The sequence below is a fragment of the Melanerpes formicivorus genome, unplaced genomic scaffold (assembly GCF_026170545.1).
Source record: "Melanerpes formicivorus ecotype bairdi unplaced genomic scaffold, bMelFor1.0.p_v2 SCAF_23, whole genome shotgun sequence".
Taxonomy (NCBI): domain Eukaryota; kingdom Metazoa; phylum Chordata; class Aves; order Piciformes; family Picidae; genus Melanerpes; species Melanerpes formicivorus.
Genome location: NW_027142375.1, coordinates 1,089,607 through 1,104,157, shown reverse-complemented (window position 1 = coordinate 1,104,157; position 14,551 = coordinate 1,089,607). Strand labels below are relative to the sequence as shown.

Here is a 14,551-nt window from a genome sequence, read left to right as displayed (position 1 = left end):
CCGAACCTCTCCTCTCCGAACCTCTCCTCTCCTCTCCGAACCTCTCCTCTCCTTTCCGAACCTCTCCTCTCCTCTCCGAACCTCTCCTCTCCTCTCCGAACCTCTCCTCTCCGAACCTCTCCGAACCTCTCCTCTCCGAACCTCTCCTCTCCGAACCTCACCTCTCCTCTCCGAACCTCACCTCTCCTCTCCGAACCTCTCCTCTCCTCTCCGAACCTCTCCTCTTCTCCAAACCTCTCCTCTCCGAACCTCTCCTCTCCTCTCCGAACCTCTCCCTCTCCTCTCACTTCATCGCTCTGGAGAGAATCTAACCTGCATGAGGAGGAACTTCTTCACTGTGAGGGTCCCCAGAGCACTGGAAGAGGCTGCCCAGAGAGGTTGTGGAGTCTCCTTCTCTGGGAGCCTTGCCAGCCCCATCTGGATGTGTTCCTGTGGGACCTGTGCCTAGATTCCATGGTCCTGCTCTGGCAGGGGGCTTGGACTTGATGATCTCCAGAGGTCCCTTCCAACCCTAACACCCCTATGATATCCAGGTTCATCCAAATGCAATGATCCTGATTTAGCAAATGGCAAGAAAGGAATGTGGGGAGTTTGCTGTAAAGGAGAGAAGGGGAATTTATCCACATCTCATTAGCAGCATAATGTTACTGGTGTCAGCACTGGTGTGCTGGCAGGAAGCAATACAGTGATGTGAAGCCAAGAGGATGGGATGAGCTGGTTCTCTAGTGCAGTGATGTTGACCTCTGTGTATCCCTGATCTCTAATGGGAAGGAGACTCTGCTGGTGCCAATTGGCCAGTGGACTTGTTTTTAATCCATAGCATGTTTTTAGGGAGAGCTGATTGGTGGGGAGGTGGTGGAACAGGCAGATGAATTTTGGGAGCGTGTGGGACAGGAGCAGTTTTTGGTTTTTCCTTAGGTTATGTTCTCTTCAAGACTTGAAGTTTCATGTAACTAAGTCTGAAAAATACTGCATCATCTGTTCTCAGTGCAGATGTCCTGTAGCTCACAATTCCTGTGCTTCAGTGCAAAAGAGAGGGAAGGGTGTCCTCTAGTCTGGCAGTGCACTGTCTTTCCCCTCTCCCCCCCCACCATGGGGGAAGCTCAAGGAGACAGCTGGGGGAAGCCACAAGAACCAGGTCCCTTGTTAGTCTGAGGAAGATGAAGAGGCTTGTCTGCTTTCAATGTTCAGCAGAGCAGTGGCACCCTGCCAAGTGTTACACATCATCTTTAACTTTCTTAGGCCACTTGTTCAGATCTGGTTTGTAGCTGCTGGTGCTCTTTGGATCTAAGTTGGTTAGCAGATACATTTCTGGACCTACACCATTAGGACAGAGATGATACAGTCCAAGCCTGAGCCCACTGTGTTCCCGCAGGGCTGGATAGGCAGGCTGACTGTTATGGAGTGTAGTTTGAGTTTTTAACTCTATGGCAAATATTAATAACCTCTTATTAACGTGAAAAATTGCCCCAAACTCATCAAAGGGTTCAGTGTGTGGTTGGAATACATGTGTGCAAGGGGAATGTGCAGGATTCAGACAGCTGTAACAAGTGTAACAGCTCCATGCAAACCGGGAGGAGTGTCAGAAAGAGAGCAACATGGCTCTGGACCGTAAGCCAAGGAGGCAATGAATCAGTTACTCCCAGCTGCTCCCACCCAAGCAGGGAGTGCTGCTGCTGTGCACAGCTGCTGCTGTGTACAGCTGCTGAGGCTTTGGGCTGCTCTCATGCACCAGGCAGGGCAGGCTGCCGGCAGGAAGGCCACGCGGTCTGCGATGCCTGCTCTGGCCGCAGCGGAGGGCAGGCTGTTAACGACGCTGCTGGCAACGGGTGCCTGCTTTGTCCTGGGGAAACTGAGGCACAGCAAATCCTGGGTGCAAGGGGGAGCAGGCCAGGCTCTGACTCCTAAGCTCGTGGCTTCTCTCATAGCTTGCAGTGTGTAGGCTCATGGCTTCAGCCCAGGCTCTGGATTGGGCACTTGAGGCAGTGCAACTCGAGGCAACTTCAAGCCAGACAGGTCCAAGCAGGTGCAAGCCAGGCAAGGCTTAAGCAAGGCAAAGGCGACTAGAAATCAGCCTGTGTATAAACCTTGCCCCGGATTCAATTGGGCCAACAGGGCAACTGGAGCCAGCACACAGTTACCCAGTGAGAAGGGGTTCTGCCAGGCTGTGGCCATGAAAGGCAGAGCCATAGGCCTGGTCAGGCAGGAGCAGTGGGCAGTCCAGGTGCCCTTACCCCAGGAGCAGAGTTGCTCACCAGACACACATAGCCCTGTGCCCTTTGTTCCTTTTCCCACATTACCCTGACTTTCTGCAGGAAGGAGAGGGGAGAGGGGGACCATGGCTAGACACAGCAGGGTCAGTCTGGGCTTGTGCTGGGGCTATTTGGAACATCTTCCTTATGAGGAGAGCCTGAGGGAGCTGAGGGCTCTGTAGCTTGGAGAGGAGGAGCCTGAGGGTGACCTCATTCATGTTGATAAAGCTGTGCAGGGTGAGTGCCCAGAGGCTGGAGCCAGGCTCTGCTGGGTGATGCCCAATGCCAGCACAAGGGGCAGTGGTGGAAGCTGAGGCAGAGGAAGTTCCATGGAAACAGGAGGAAGAATTTTTTTCCCTGTGAGGATGACAGAGCCCTGGAACAGGCTGCCCGGGGGGGCTGTGGAGTCTCCCTCTCTGGAGATATTCAAGACCTGCCTGGATGTGTTCCCTGTGTGATCTGCTCTAGGTGCTCCTGCTCTGGCAGGGGGGTTGGACTGGATGAGCTGTTGAGGTCCTTCCAGCCCCTCACATTCTGAGATTCTGTGATTAATAATACTTTTTCTCTCTTATAGTCTATTACCTCAGGACTGTCACATGTGGTGCTGGGCAGCACTTCCAGAGTACGTTTGCTTTACCCAAGGTTGCCCGTTACAGAAGCCAAGGGGGTTACACCTTACACCTCTGTGCTGACTTCCACAGCCCTGCTGGCACACAGTGCATTGTGGAAGTGCCTGGCTTTGCTTCCCACTTGTAAATTACACATCTGTGCCATAAATGCTGCATGGGGAAATGAGGGCTGATGTTCTGAAGGCACTTCTGCCCGCTGCTGTCAGCTGGTAGTCCGCTCTACAAATGGTAGGACGGAAACTGATGTAAAAATAACCCCAGGGTAAGCTGGCAGAGGACAGTGTCTACCATCACAGCTTCTTGTCCTCTTAAACAGGCTGTTGGCATTTGTTAGGTGAATCAGGATCTCTTCTGCTCTTCCCCATTCTGTTCTCTTGTGCAGGGCCTTATTTAATGGGAGATGTAAGGTCAAGGAGAAGCCAGCACCTTGAAATGTGTTTGACTTTTGCTTGTGGCATCAGGCTGTAACTGTGAGGAGAAAAGGGAAACAGATGTGCACACAGTAAAAATCATTTCATTGGCTAATCAGTTTGGCATTTTCTGTGTTTGGGTACCCTGCCCTGGAAGCCACAGAGTGGCAGAAACAGCCTCTCTGCACTCACCCTGGAAATGCTCCTCCAGGTAGCAAACTTCCCCCAGTTTCACACAGGGAAGGCTAGGAAGAAGCTGCTGCCAAGGGAGATGGAAGCCCTTGAGAGCTGAGCAGCCTGGATTGATTTTCAGGTTTGGAACCAGTGCTAAATAGATGAATGTCTCACAAAGCTTTTTTATGAGGACTTGATCCTAAATTGAAGTGATTATTGTTAAACTAAATAGAGCTGCAGCACACTCCTGAGAATATTTTAGGTCTCCTTCTGACCTCCCTGTTAACTGATACTTTGTTTTAAGTCTTTGAGCCTGGTTTAAAAATCAAGACTCTCCAGTGAGATTATTCAAGAGACTTAGCCTTTTCACCAGCCACTTTGGCAGAAACTTCACAACAGCATTTTGCAGAGCCTGAAATATTTCAGGGGAGGGTCCTAAATTTGCCAGTACTGCTGAGTGCAATCTTGGCAATGACAAGGCTCTTGATTGTTGTGTGATCTTACTGCCAAGTAGACGTGCTGGAGGGAAGGGATCCATCCAGAGGGACCTGGACAGGCTGCAGAGCTGGGCCCATGACAACCTCATGAGGTTCAACAGGACCAAATGCAAGGTCCTGCAGCTGGGTCAGGGCAATCCCAAGCACTGATAGAGGCTGGGCAGGGACTGGCTTGAGAGCAGCCCTGAAGAACAGGAGCCAGCAGTGAGCACTCGCAGCCCAGAGACCCAAGCAGAGCCTGGGCTGCAGCAAGAGAAGTGTGGCCAGCAGGGCCAGCGAGGGAATTCTCCCCCTCTGCTCCACTCTACTGAGACCACAGCTGCAGCTCTGTGTCCAGTTCTGGAGCCCCTGTTACAAGAAGGATCTGGAGGTGCTGGAAGGTGTCCAGAGAAGGGCCATGAGGATGAGCAGAGGGCTGGAGCTGCTCTGCTGTGAGGACAGACTGAGAGAGTTGGGGCTGTTCAGTCTGGAGATGAGAAGGCTCCCAGGAGACCTAATTGCAGTGTGAGGTGTCCCTGCCTGTGGCAGGAGGTTTGGAACTGGATGCTCCTTGGGGTCCCTTCCAACCCTAACAGTTTTATGATTCCATGATTCTAAGTAGTCTTTGTATAATATAAACTGCAAAACCTCATCAGGTTTTGGTTTTTTTTTTCTTCCTACAAAGAAATCCTCCTGCAACAGTTTCCCTTGAAGTCTCATAGATCCCTGCACAACACCTTATCAGCTCCATTATCAGAGCTATTTAGTTATTTAGTTCCTCTTTGGAAACTCCTAAGAATGTAATTCTCTGCACCATTTATCCTCCAGCCTGAGCTCTCTGCAATTTATGTGCAATTGTTCAAGCCTGCCCTCCCCAGTTTTCCATTAGTCTGATCCTTAAGGGAAAAGCTTTCCCAGATGCTGAAGAGGAATTCTGTGTGTGCTCTTCTCTGTTAGGTGTGTGCTGGGATTTGTAAGCTGCTCACCCTTCTGCAACAATATTGTGACTGCCATTTTAAATTGAAGACAGAAAATCCAGCACCTTCAATGAGTAACAAGACAAACAGTATTTGCTGCTGTCTGCCTGAAAGCTCTGCCCCTGCGTGTGCTTTAGAAGCAGGATTAAGTTCTGCCTGCACAACTCTGTTCTGTGGCTTGCTGTAGCAATAGACTGTTCCATCTTCCCTCACCTCTCCTTCCCTTCCCTTGCCCCCCTCTTATGTTTTAATGAAAGCCAGCTGCAACTGTTGCTGTCATTTCCCTGTGCCTCTCATTGAGCTCGTAGGCATTTCACCTCTGTCCAGTCCATCCTGCTTAGCTTAACACGGAGGAGCAGCCTGGCTGCGTAGAATGGCAGCAGGAGAAAACATCACTGATTCACATAGTCACATCAGGATTTATGATGTTACCTTTAACTGATGCCCAGGAGGGAGGTTGTGTTCCAGTTTTTCCCTCTTCCTCTTCCCCTTCCCTCGTGGTCTTTTCCTTCTTTTCCTTCCCTTTAATTTCCATTCTTTGGCAAAAATTTGGAAGCAAAACAAATGTGCAGGGTGAGTGCCCAGAGGCTGGAGCCAGGCTGTGCTGGGTGATGCCCAATGCCAGCACAAGGGGCAGTGGGGGAAGCTGAGGCAGAGGAAGTTCCATGGGAACAGGAGGAAGAACTTTTTCCCTGTGAGGGTGACAGAGCCCTGGCACAGGCTGCCCAGGGGGGTTGTGGAGTCTTCCTCTCTGGAGATATTCAAACCCCACCTGGATGTGTTCCTGTGTGATCTGCTCTAGGTGCTCCTGCCCTGGCAGGGGGTTGGACTGGATGAGCTGTTGAGGTCCCTTCCAGCCCCTCACATTCTGTGATCCCTGATCTTCACTGAGCCTGTCACTGTTTTTCCAGGGAAGAGAGGTCTCCTCTCCCCTGCTGTGTGCCACCTGCTGCTTGGCACCACAACGATGCATTGGGATTGTTTCAGTTTTCTTTCCAGGGTCACCTTTCTCTCTGCATTGCTGATCTGTGTCTCATTCCTATGGAAGTGAAGAGATTCTGAGCTGCTGAGTTCAGTACAGAAAGTTGTTGCTCTCATACTCTTGACTTGCAGTGGAAACCATTTCTGTTGGATTGGTTTAAATTGTCTTCTCACATGCTGGACAGCTTCAAAATGTGGCATTAGTAGATTTGGAGACTTAATTTGAGCAGTGGTGACACATCATGAAGGTGGCAGCTGTGCCTTTGAGCTCTGTAGTTATGCATCAGTGAATTTCTTTTGGAAACAGATAATTGGGGGGATTTAAAACAAAGAATGTCATCTTTAACCTTTGACAGCTTTTATGTCTCCACCAAAAGTGAATCTCACTGCACTCTTGCTGTGGTCAGTATTGGCACTTTCCTCTTAAGCATTAGGTCTTCTTAAGCTGCTTGATACTAATCCTAACTTAAATCTGAGCAGTGTAGCACTCTGCAGCTGGCTTGCCTTTTCCTCTTTCAGTCTTTCCTTGGTAAGAAATCCATGTTAATGTGTAAAATCTGAGCATCTACAGCTATTCCACTCTGTTAAGTGAATTATGAAAAGCTTAAAAGGGAAGCTTTGTATCACTGGTAAAGCCCACTGGTGTCTTACAGAGGTGCTGCACTTGCAGTGCAAGGGTCTAGCAGCATGTCACCTGCATGCAGAACAGCTCTGACTGGAAGCCTAACAGGATGCTAGAGACTTCCAGGACTCATAGGGCTTTTTCCTCTTTTGTTTGCTCTGTTTTTCAATCCGGGGGATTTTTATTGACAGTCCTATGGGCTGAAGATGGAAATCAAATGCAGAGCGTGGGAGCATTCCTTGCTGGGCCGGAGCAGGCTGATCGCACATCACGGCTCCCGAGTGCTGAAGTGCTCCCGGTCGGCAGTGCTCCTGAGCAAAGCTCCGGCAGTCAGCCGCTGCTGGCCGAGCCCAAGTGCCTGTGCCCTTCCCGGGAGGAGCAGTGCCAGGGCGACCTGCAGTCACCACACTCTGCAGGTCACTAACACATTCACAGAGAGGTAATCCCTTGGAATGGGGGCTGAGGGTGCCCCAGGGAGTCCTTTTCAGGAGGCTTGCACATTAGCCTGGGGTCTTGCCAGAGGTGGAGCTCCTGTCAAGAGACAGAGCTCTGAGCCTAGTGCACAGGTTCTGTCTGGGGGGCAGAGTGCCCAAATACATAGACCTGCACAGCACAGGAGCAAGTCATGAAGGTGGAGTGGGATCCCAGCAGTGCTCAGCGTGGAACAGCTTTCACTTTAGTACCAAGCTTGAGCTGTGTGGGCTTTTGTTCTGAGGGGAGAAATCCTTCCCTGGTGGCTGGTGCACCACTTTGCATAGAGCCTGTAACCCTTTACTGTGCTCTTAAATGCACTCCTTGACCTGGAAGCATGCTTTCAGTTGTAGCTTTACTGTTGTTGAACTATTTAGCAGCAACACATTGTGAACTTTTAGTTCAGAGAGTTTCAGGGTTGGTAACAGAATTAGCTCCCTTTCTCTGCCCTGATTACCCTGCTGTCCAGGACAGGTTACCAGTGCTTGAAAGAGCAGGAGCAGAAAAGCATGTCTCTGGGCCGTGCTGTTCCATTGAGAATTTGGGTTATTAGTTGTATTTCTATTTGTAACACAGTTACCAGTACCTGGCAGTTACTCTGGTGCCCTCTGCACTAACCAATGCATATGGTGGTGTGTATGTTGAACTTACTGGATTCCCTCCCCTCTCGTGCAATACTCCTCTGCAGCTGTTGGAATAGAGAATCATAGAATTGTTTTGCTTGGAAAAGACCTCTAAGACCTTTTTTATCTTCCTGTCTTATATTAGCCATGCTAAAAGAAAGGAAAAAGAAGGGCAAGACTTATTTTCATTGTAGTGGGGATCTTAAAATCTGGCCCTTAGAGAGCGAGAGAAGACACTTCCAAAGTCATAGCACATCCATGATGGAAAAAGCTGTGTCAGCACTGCCCAGTATGCAAAGGGAGTTTTCAGCTCAAGTATCTTTCAGATAAAATACTACCATAGCAGCACAGAGAGAAAGAGGTAGCAACAGAGTCCTAAATCATTCATGGCTTTATAGGCTGAGCTGTACTTACCAATGCTCAGTGACATATGGCACACTGTAGAACACAAGTGTCTGAGGGAGGAGCACAGGCAAAGTGATTTCCAACAAGCAGACACTGGTGTTCTGAACACCTTCAATGTGAGCTGCTGGCAGCTTGGGGAGAATCTAGAAGTAGACAAAGCTGATTTGAGAGAGTGCTGGTTTAATTTGGCACAGTGATTGCCATTCTCCTTACAAAGGCAGTTCCACAGTACCAGCAGTGTCAATGGGATGAGTTCAGTGGGGCCTTCTCTTAGAAACCACTCTGAGTCAGGGCAATCCCAAACACTGATACAGGCTGGGCAGGGACTGGCTTGAGAGCAGCCCTGAAGAAAAGAGACTTGGGGGTGCTGGGGGAGGAGAAGCTCAACAGGAGCCAGCAGTGAGCACTTGCAGCCCAGAGAGCCAACCAGAGCCTGAGCTGCAGCAAGGGAAGCATAGCCAGCAGGGCCAGGGAGGTGATTCTCCCCCTCTGCTCCACTCTGCTGAGACCACAGCTGCAGCTCTGTGCCCAGTTCTGGAGCCTCTGTTACAAGAAGGATCTGGAGGTACTGGAAGGTGTCCAGAGAAGGGCCAGGAGGATGAGCAGAGGGCTGGAGCTGCTCTGCTGTGAGGACAGACTGAAGGAGTTGGGGCTGCTCAGTCTGGAGAAGAGAAGGCTGCAAGGAGACCTAATTGTGGCCTTCCAGTGTCTGAGGGGGGCTACAAGAATACTGGGGAGGGGCTGGGGGAGAGTGTCAGGGAGTGATAGGACTGGGGGGAATGGAATAGACTCAGATTGGATGTTAGGAAGAAGTTTTTCACCATGAGGGTGGTGAGACACTGAACAGGTTGCCCAGGGAGGTGGTAGCAGCCTCATCCCTGGAGGTTTTGAAGGCCAGGCTGGATGCTGCAGTGTGAGGTGTCCCTGCCCATGGCAGGGGGGTTGGAACTGGCTGAGCCTTGAGGTCCCTTCCAACCCTGACAGTTCTGTGATTCTGTGAAAAGCATAAAAACTTGTGACCTTTAAGAGTATAATCATGTATTGGGTTTCTTCCAATGTACAAGCAGCCTTGGGTTAGCAGGGATACAGGAACATAGTGACATTGTGAAGAGCACACAAGGTCATCAAATCACACAAGTCCTTAGTTTGTGTTTAGTGTGATCTTCGATGGGGTGCAGTCTTACCAGGGCTGAACTCAAAGAGCTCTTTCTGAAACACAGTAGGAAATTGTTCTTTGAAACTTAGCTTTGCTGTTGTGCTGAGATTGTGTAGCATGTTCAATAGTAGTTCTGGGCATTGCTGCTCCTAAAATGTCAGAAGGGAGAAGGTGAAATACCTGCCCTCACCTCTAGTTTGTCAGCGTTGCTCAGCAGTCTGAAACGCCGGCGGCAAGTCCAGGTAAGAGCTCTGAGATGGTGAAAGCCTTTGGTCTGTTTTTAATCCCTCTCTTCAGGTGGCATCTGAAGTATAACACTGGAAACTTTCTTCCTTGTCATGCTTGAAGAGTGTGAGAGTGTGTTGGTTTTTCTTGACCTGTGGCAATCTTCCTAAACAGTTGGGATTGTTGTTGTCTCCTAGCGCCGGCCCCAAAGGCGATAACATCTACGAGTGGAGATCAACCATTCTAGGACCTCCAGGTTCTGTCTACGAGGGAGGTGTTTTCTTCCTTGACATCACATTTACACCAGAATACCCTTTCAAGCCTCCAAAGGTAAGAGATCTCTAGCTGACCACCTTAAGTCATGAAGTAGTAAGCAGTGTTGATGGAGTGCAGCCCATTTCCAAGCCACTCTCTTGGAGACCCAGCTCCAGCTCGTTTCAGACATTGCATTGTTAATTAGCTGATGTGAACAGCGTTTACAAGTCCTCTTGATTGCTATTTTAGGGGTTTTCTTTTTCTTCCCTTCTTCAGTTTGTAAGAAGTCCTGAGCAGTTAGTGCATGCGTTGGGACAGGACTGAGAAGTGACTAAACCTGGGGAGAAGAGAAAGGATGCAAATGTTTGTTTCTCAAAGCACTCAGTTGCCACAAGCCTAAGTTAGGTTTGCTTTGGCCCTTGTGTTCCAATGCTACAAGGCAAATCAGTACAAGTGAATGTTACCTTGTGGTTCACATCCAGAGGAAGAGTGCTGGGTTCCAGGGAGAGATGATTACACACACCCCTCGTGTTTGCCCTCTAGCATGTATGTGCATGTTTAGCTTTCCTCTTTAAAGCCATTGTCCTGCTGAGATAAACAGCAATGTCAGCTCCATCTCCAGACTTTGGGCTGGTCTGCAGTAGAAAGAACTTTGCCATAGTTTGGTCTGTCAGTGGAGACAATGCTCATTGGTCATACCAGACAAATTAGCACCAACTTCCCAAATTAAGAGAACTGTTTGACTGTCCTTGCTAGCATAACAGGACCTTACATTCTACCCCAAAGCTAGAGCTCCGAACCACGAGCAGTAGGGTGTGCCTTGGGACAGCTCTAGTGATTTCCAGCTGAGAGGTGTCCATCCCTCTTCAGAGGTTCTTTTGACAGCACAGGTAGTTCTCTAGTGTTAGTCTAATTCAGTCCAGAATGGTTTTCCATCATTTCAGTTTAATTAGTTTACAGTGGGTAACTCCCTTGTTCAACCAACTGTGTGGCAATTACGAGTGCAGTAAGCATGGAGAGAGGGAGCTTGCACCTTCCCGTGCCTGCTTTGCTGCGTGTTTGCTTTCTGTGCTGCACCAGAAGCATTCAGCACTGTAGGCTTCCCCAGCTTGCTGCCTCACAAGACCATGTTGGAACTCCTCAGTGCTATTGGGACAGCCCTATAGGCCAAGTTCCCTGCTGCAGAACTGGAGATATGGTTCCAGCTGAGCCCTGCTTTCTCCTCTGCACTTCTGACAGGGATCTCTTTGCCTTTATCTTTGGATTTAAGTCCTCACATAGATGGAAAGAAGAGTGGGATTAAAAAGAGGAAGGAAAAAAAAAGGCCCCACTTAGTGAGGCCTCAAAAACTAGTTTAGTGGAGATTGACTTGTAGCAGAGCTGTATTAAATGGAGCCTTTCATCTAGCAGAGTCTGTGTTGGTTTACAAACCAACAGCTGTGTATGGAAACAAAATGCATCTAACTTCAGTTGCATTGGGATGGGGTACAGGAGAAAGCAGCTCTAACAGAACACACTTGTGCTACTTGGGCACTCCAGGTGCAAATGAGTAACTTCTGCTGTAGCAGCTTCTGTGTTGAGGCCTACACTAGTGTTAGTCAATAGTTATCATATTGCTCCTGCTTCCTTTCCACTAATTTGATAGCAGATTGCCCAACTGCTTGCCATGACTGGTGAACATTGTTTGTGGCTCATCTAGAAGTGGTAGGACTAATGTAATTACCATAGCCTTCCACCTGTGTTTGTCTTTTAGGGCAAGAAATAAAGCAGCGGCTAATGGAAACAAAACACACTCTGTCACTTTGATAAGCCCCAGTAGAGCAGTGGAGTGGCTGAGAGTCATTTCAAAAGCCCAGGCTTTTGAAGGAAAATGTTAAGCTCTCTAGAGTGAAAGGACTAGTTCCCCTTGAGTCCTCCTTGGTAAGCCTTGCAGGTCCCGTGAAAGAAAACTACTTCTTCTTCGAGTCCTCAGTGATTCTTAGGGCTGTGGGCAGCCCTGTGGCAAACTGCCTATAGCAGAGCACATTTCACAACTTGAAAATGAAATATCTTTAAAGGATTTACATTCTCCAATAAATAAAGGGAGGTGGAACTGGCCATCCTGATGGGCTTCCAAGTGTGAGAGAAGGTGCTGAGGCATAGCCACAAACGCTCCGTAGCTGATGGTCGTCCTAGAGGTGTGTGCTGAAGGAGATACAGGTGCAGCCTTTGAGGTCTGGGGCTAGCTCCAGGCAAGGGTCTGATTCAGTATGTTGGAGCAAACTTCTGAGAGGGGAAATTAAAGGTCTTAAAAGTTGAGTTGGAAATATATTGCAGAGTACAAGGAACTTCAGTGGGAGAAGTCTAATACAGGGATAGATATTCTCTCTCCTGTCCTAAATACCGTGTTTAGGACATGGAGTCATACACGGAGCAGTCCATACAACACTTAACCTGTTCTCTGCTTTTGTTTTCTCATTTTGTGTGGTATCCTGGGTTTGCCTTTCTTCCAGACAGTCAGGCAGTTGGCTGGGCAAGCCTGGATTCAGGCTGCTGCAATAAACAAGTGGCACTAGAATTCAAAGTTCAGTCCTCAGGATGATTGCTGTTCATGTGTGCTGCTGCAGCAGACATCTCCCCAAGAGCTCCGTTATATTTGGGTTAGATTGAGTGTATTAAGGTGGAAACAGTAACTGGTGTGTGCTTTGATAATTCCTGTTAATAACCTGTAGCCACTGCCTTCCGCTCCTGCCATTCTGCTGCTTGTATGAATTAGCCTCTGATACCGCTGCAGGGTAGGGCTGAGAAGAGCTTCTTCTGTGGCTTTTCCAAAGCTTGGCTTAACTCTGTGTACTTACTGCATCAGGAGAATCTCAGGTGGGACAGCTCCAAGGGATTGATCAGTTATTTTATGTTTTTCTGCTGTTGTTATCTTGGGGTTGGTCTGAATCTCCTAGACTTGTGGGATTATATATATATATATATATATATATATATATGTATATATGTATGTATATATGTATTTTATCCCTTTGAAGGATCATGGGGGAAGTCTTTCTTTCTTGCCCCTTCTTCTTTAATAGTAATTAAAACTCCTTTTTCTTAAAGGCAACCAGGATTCATGCTGTGTTGCCAGTTATGAGTCTACTGGACTGAGAGATCACTTACCAAGTATTTAGGTTTTGTGCTCAGAATCAAGGTTAACAACTTTCTGTCTTTATAAACTGGAACTGTTGACCTCTCTGTTAATTTGGCCTTTATTGTATCAACTTGGAAAAACTCCATGCTTCCCCTTCTGGAAGTGTTTCATCTGTTCAAATTATTACCTCACCTACATTTAGAAGCTTCTTGGAAGGAGACCAAAGCTGCAGGTCAAGTAGAGAAATACTGAGCAAGGAGTGGGACTGGCTGAGGGCCACTTGTGAACCGAAGGCAGGGCCATTGCCAGCAGCTGCAAATGCCACAAACTTCTGTTTTGCCCTGAACAGTGTGGGCTGGGGCAGGTGCCACAGAGTCAGAGCTGCCCTTTGCACAGGCTGATGTATATGGCTTTGCACATGACTGTAGGGTGTCCTTCCTGCTTTTCCTCTGAGGATTAGATCTGGGAAGCAAAGGTCGTTTTGGTTTCTTCCCTGCTATACATCTGAGGCTCCCTAGGTATAAAGTAGCAGAGGGTCCTGGCTTTGGAGTTGGTGGCTTGCTGCAGGAGGTATAGGAGGTCCACTCTCTGGAAGAAATGTTGTTATTCCAGCCCATAAAACGTGACAAAGTGTAAGGCTTTGGGGCTTGGTTTGTTTCCTGGTTTAATCTAAAACCCAAGCATTTGCAAAGCAGAAAGTCTCCTGAAGCGTGCAGTGTGGGTGTCTCCTGTGTGACAAGGAGCTGCCTTTGAGGCTCCAAAAATAGCCTGTGCTATCGGGAGCGTGCTGGGGAGCACAGCATGGGTGCAGTGCGTGCTGACACTCCAGGCACTGGGGGTTTGTAGTTGTCACTCCACCTCAAGCCTACGAGCAGGGAGGGTCACAGGCAGAATTTCTGCATCAGAAAGACTGTAGAAAAAACCCTGATGTTTGAGTGGCAAGTTTTGTGTGGGCTGACCTCACCTCGAGAGAAAGCACTGCTGCATTCTTATCATGTGGCATGCTTACCGCTCTGCAGATGCCCTGTGACCTACAAAGCAAGGCAGTGACGCGTGCGGGGAGCTGACAGATTCGGGTGATTTTAGGGCATGAACCCACCGGCCTTTTTTCAGGCAGATAATCCTAATCGATGCAAGGTAAAGCCTTGCTGCAGGTGACATTGTACTCTCCTGGAAAAGGCTCGTCGGTGCTTTTGTTCCCCTTGGGGATAACTTCTGTGGCGAGCTGCCCAGCTCGTTCACACCTCCCCCACTTGCAAATAGCTCCCCTGATTGATGAGCTCCTAGGCGTGATGGGAGCCATGCTTCCAAATGCCCTGTGGCCTGTCTGAGGAATGTTACAAGTCCTTGGGAGCCCAATAGGAGAAACCCGCTAGTGTTAAAGCCTCGGGCCCCTTCTCCGCTCTGAGCGAAAAGAGACAAAAGGCAACAGAAGCAGTTCAAACCCCGACTGCAAAAGCCCCCTGCCTGGGTTTCCCAGTGACCATGAGCCGCTGGGGCTGGGAGGGTGGCTGTTGTTTGCAGGGCTACGGTGACTGTGCTGCCACTCGCGGGTCCCTGCTGGGGCCGCAGCGACTCACCTCGGGCTCACGTTTCGGTTCCCTTCGGAAGGGAAGCCTGCGCCCATCACCTGCCGGGCTGGAAGTGGTCCTGCTGGCCATGCACTTTTATTTCTTGTTTTCAACCTGACTCTCCTTGCTTTGCCGCTGCCCAGGAACGGCCGCGTGGCTTCTTAGTGCAGGGCTGCGCTCGGCCGAGGTGGGGCTGTCAGAGACTC

The 14,551-nt window shown here is 49.2% G+C and overlaps 1 protein-coding gene across 1 annotated transcript in view; it reads left to right on the top strand.

Annotated features, from left to right (window-relative positions):
* The window catches only part of UBE2E1 (ubiquitin conjugating enzyme E2 E1), a 50,242-nt gene that overhangs the window by 32,485 nt on the left and 3,206 nt on the right, over window positions 1-14,551 (top strand). The window contains 1 exon segment of the mRNA XM_068152297.1: window positions 9,599-9,731. Within this exon segment, the coding sequence (XP_068008398.1) occupies window positions 9,599-9,731 (133 nt within the window).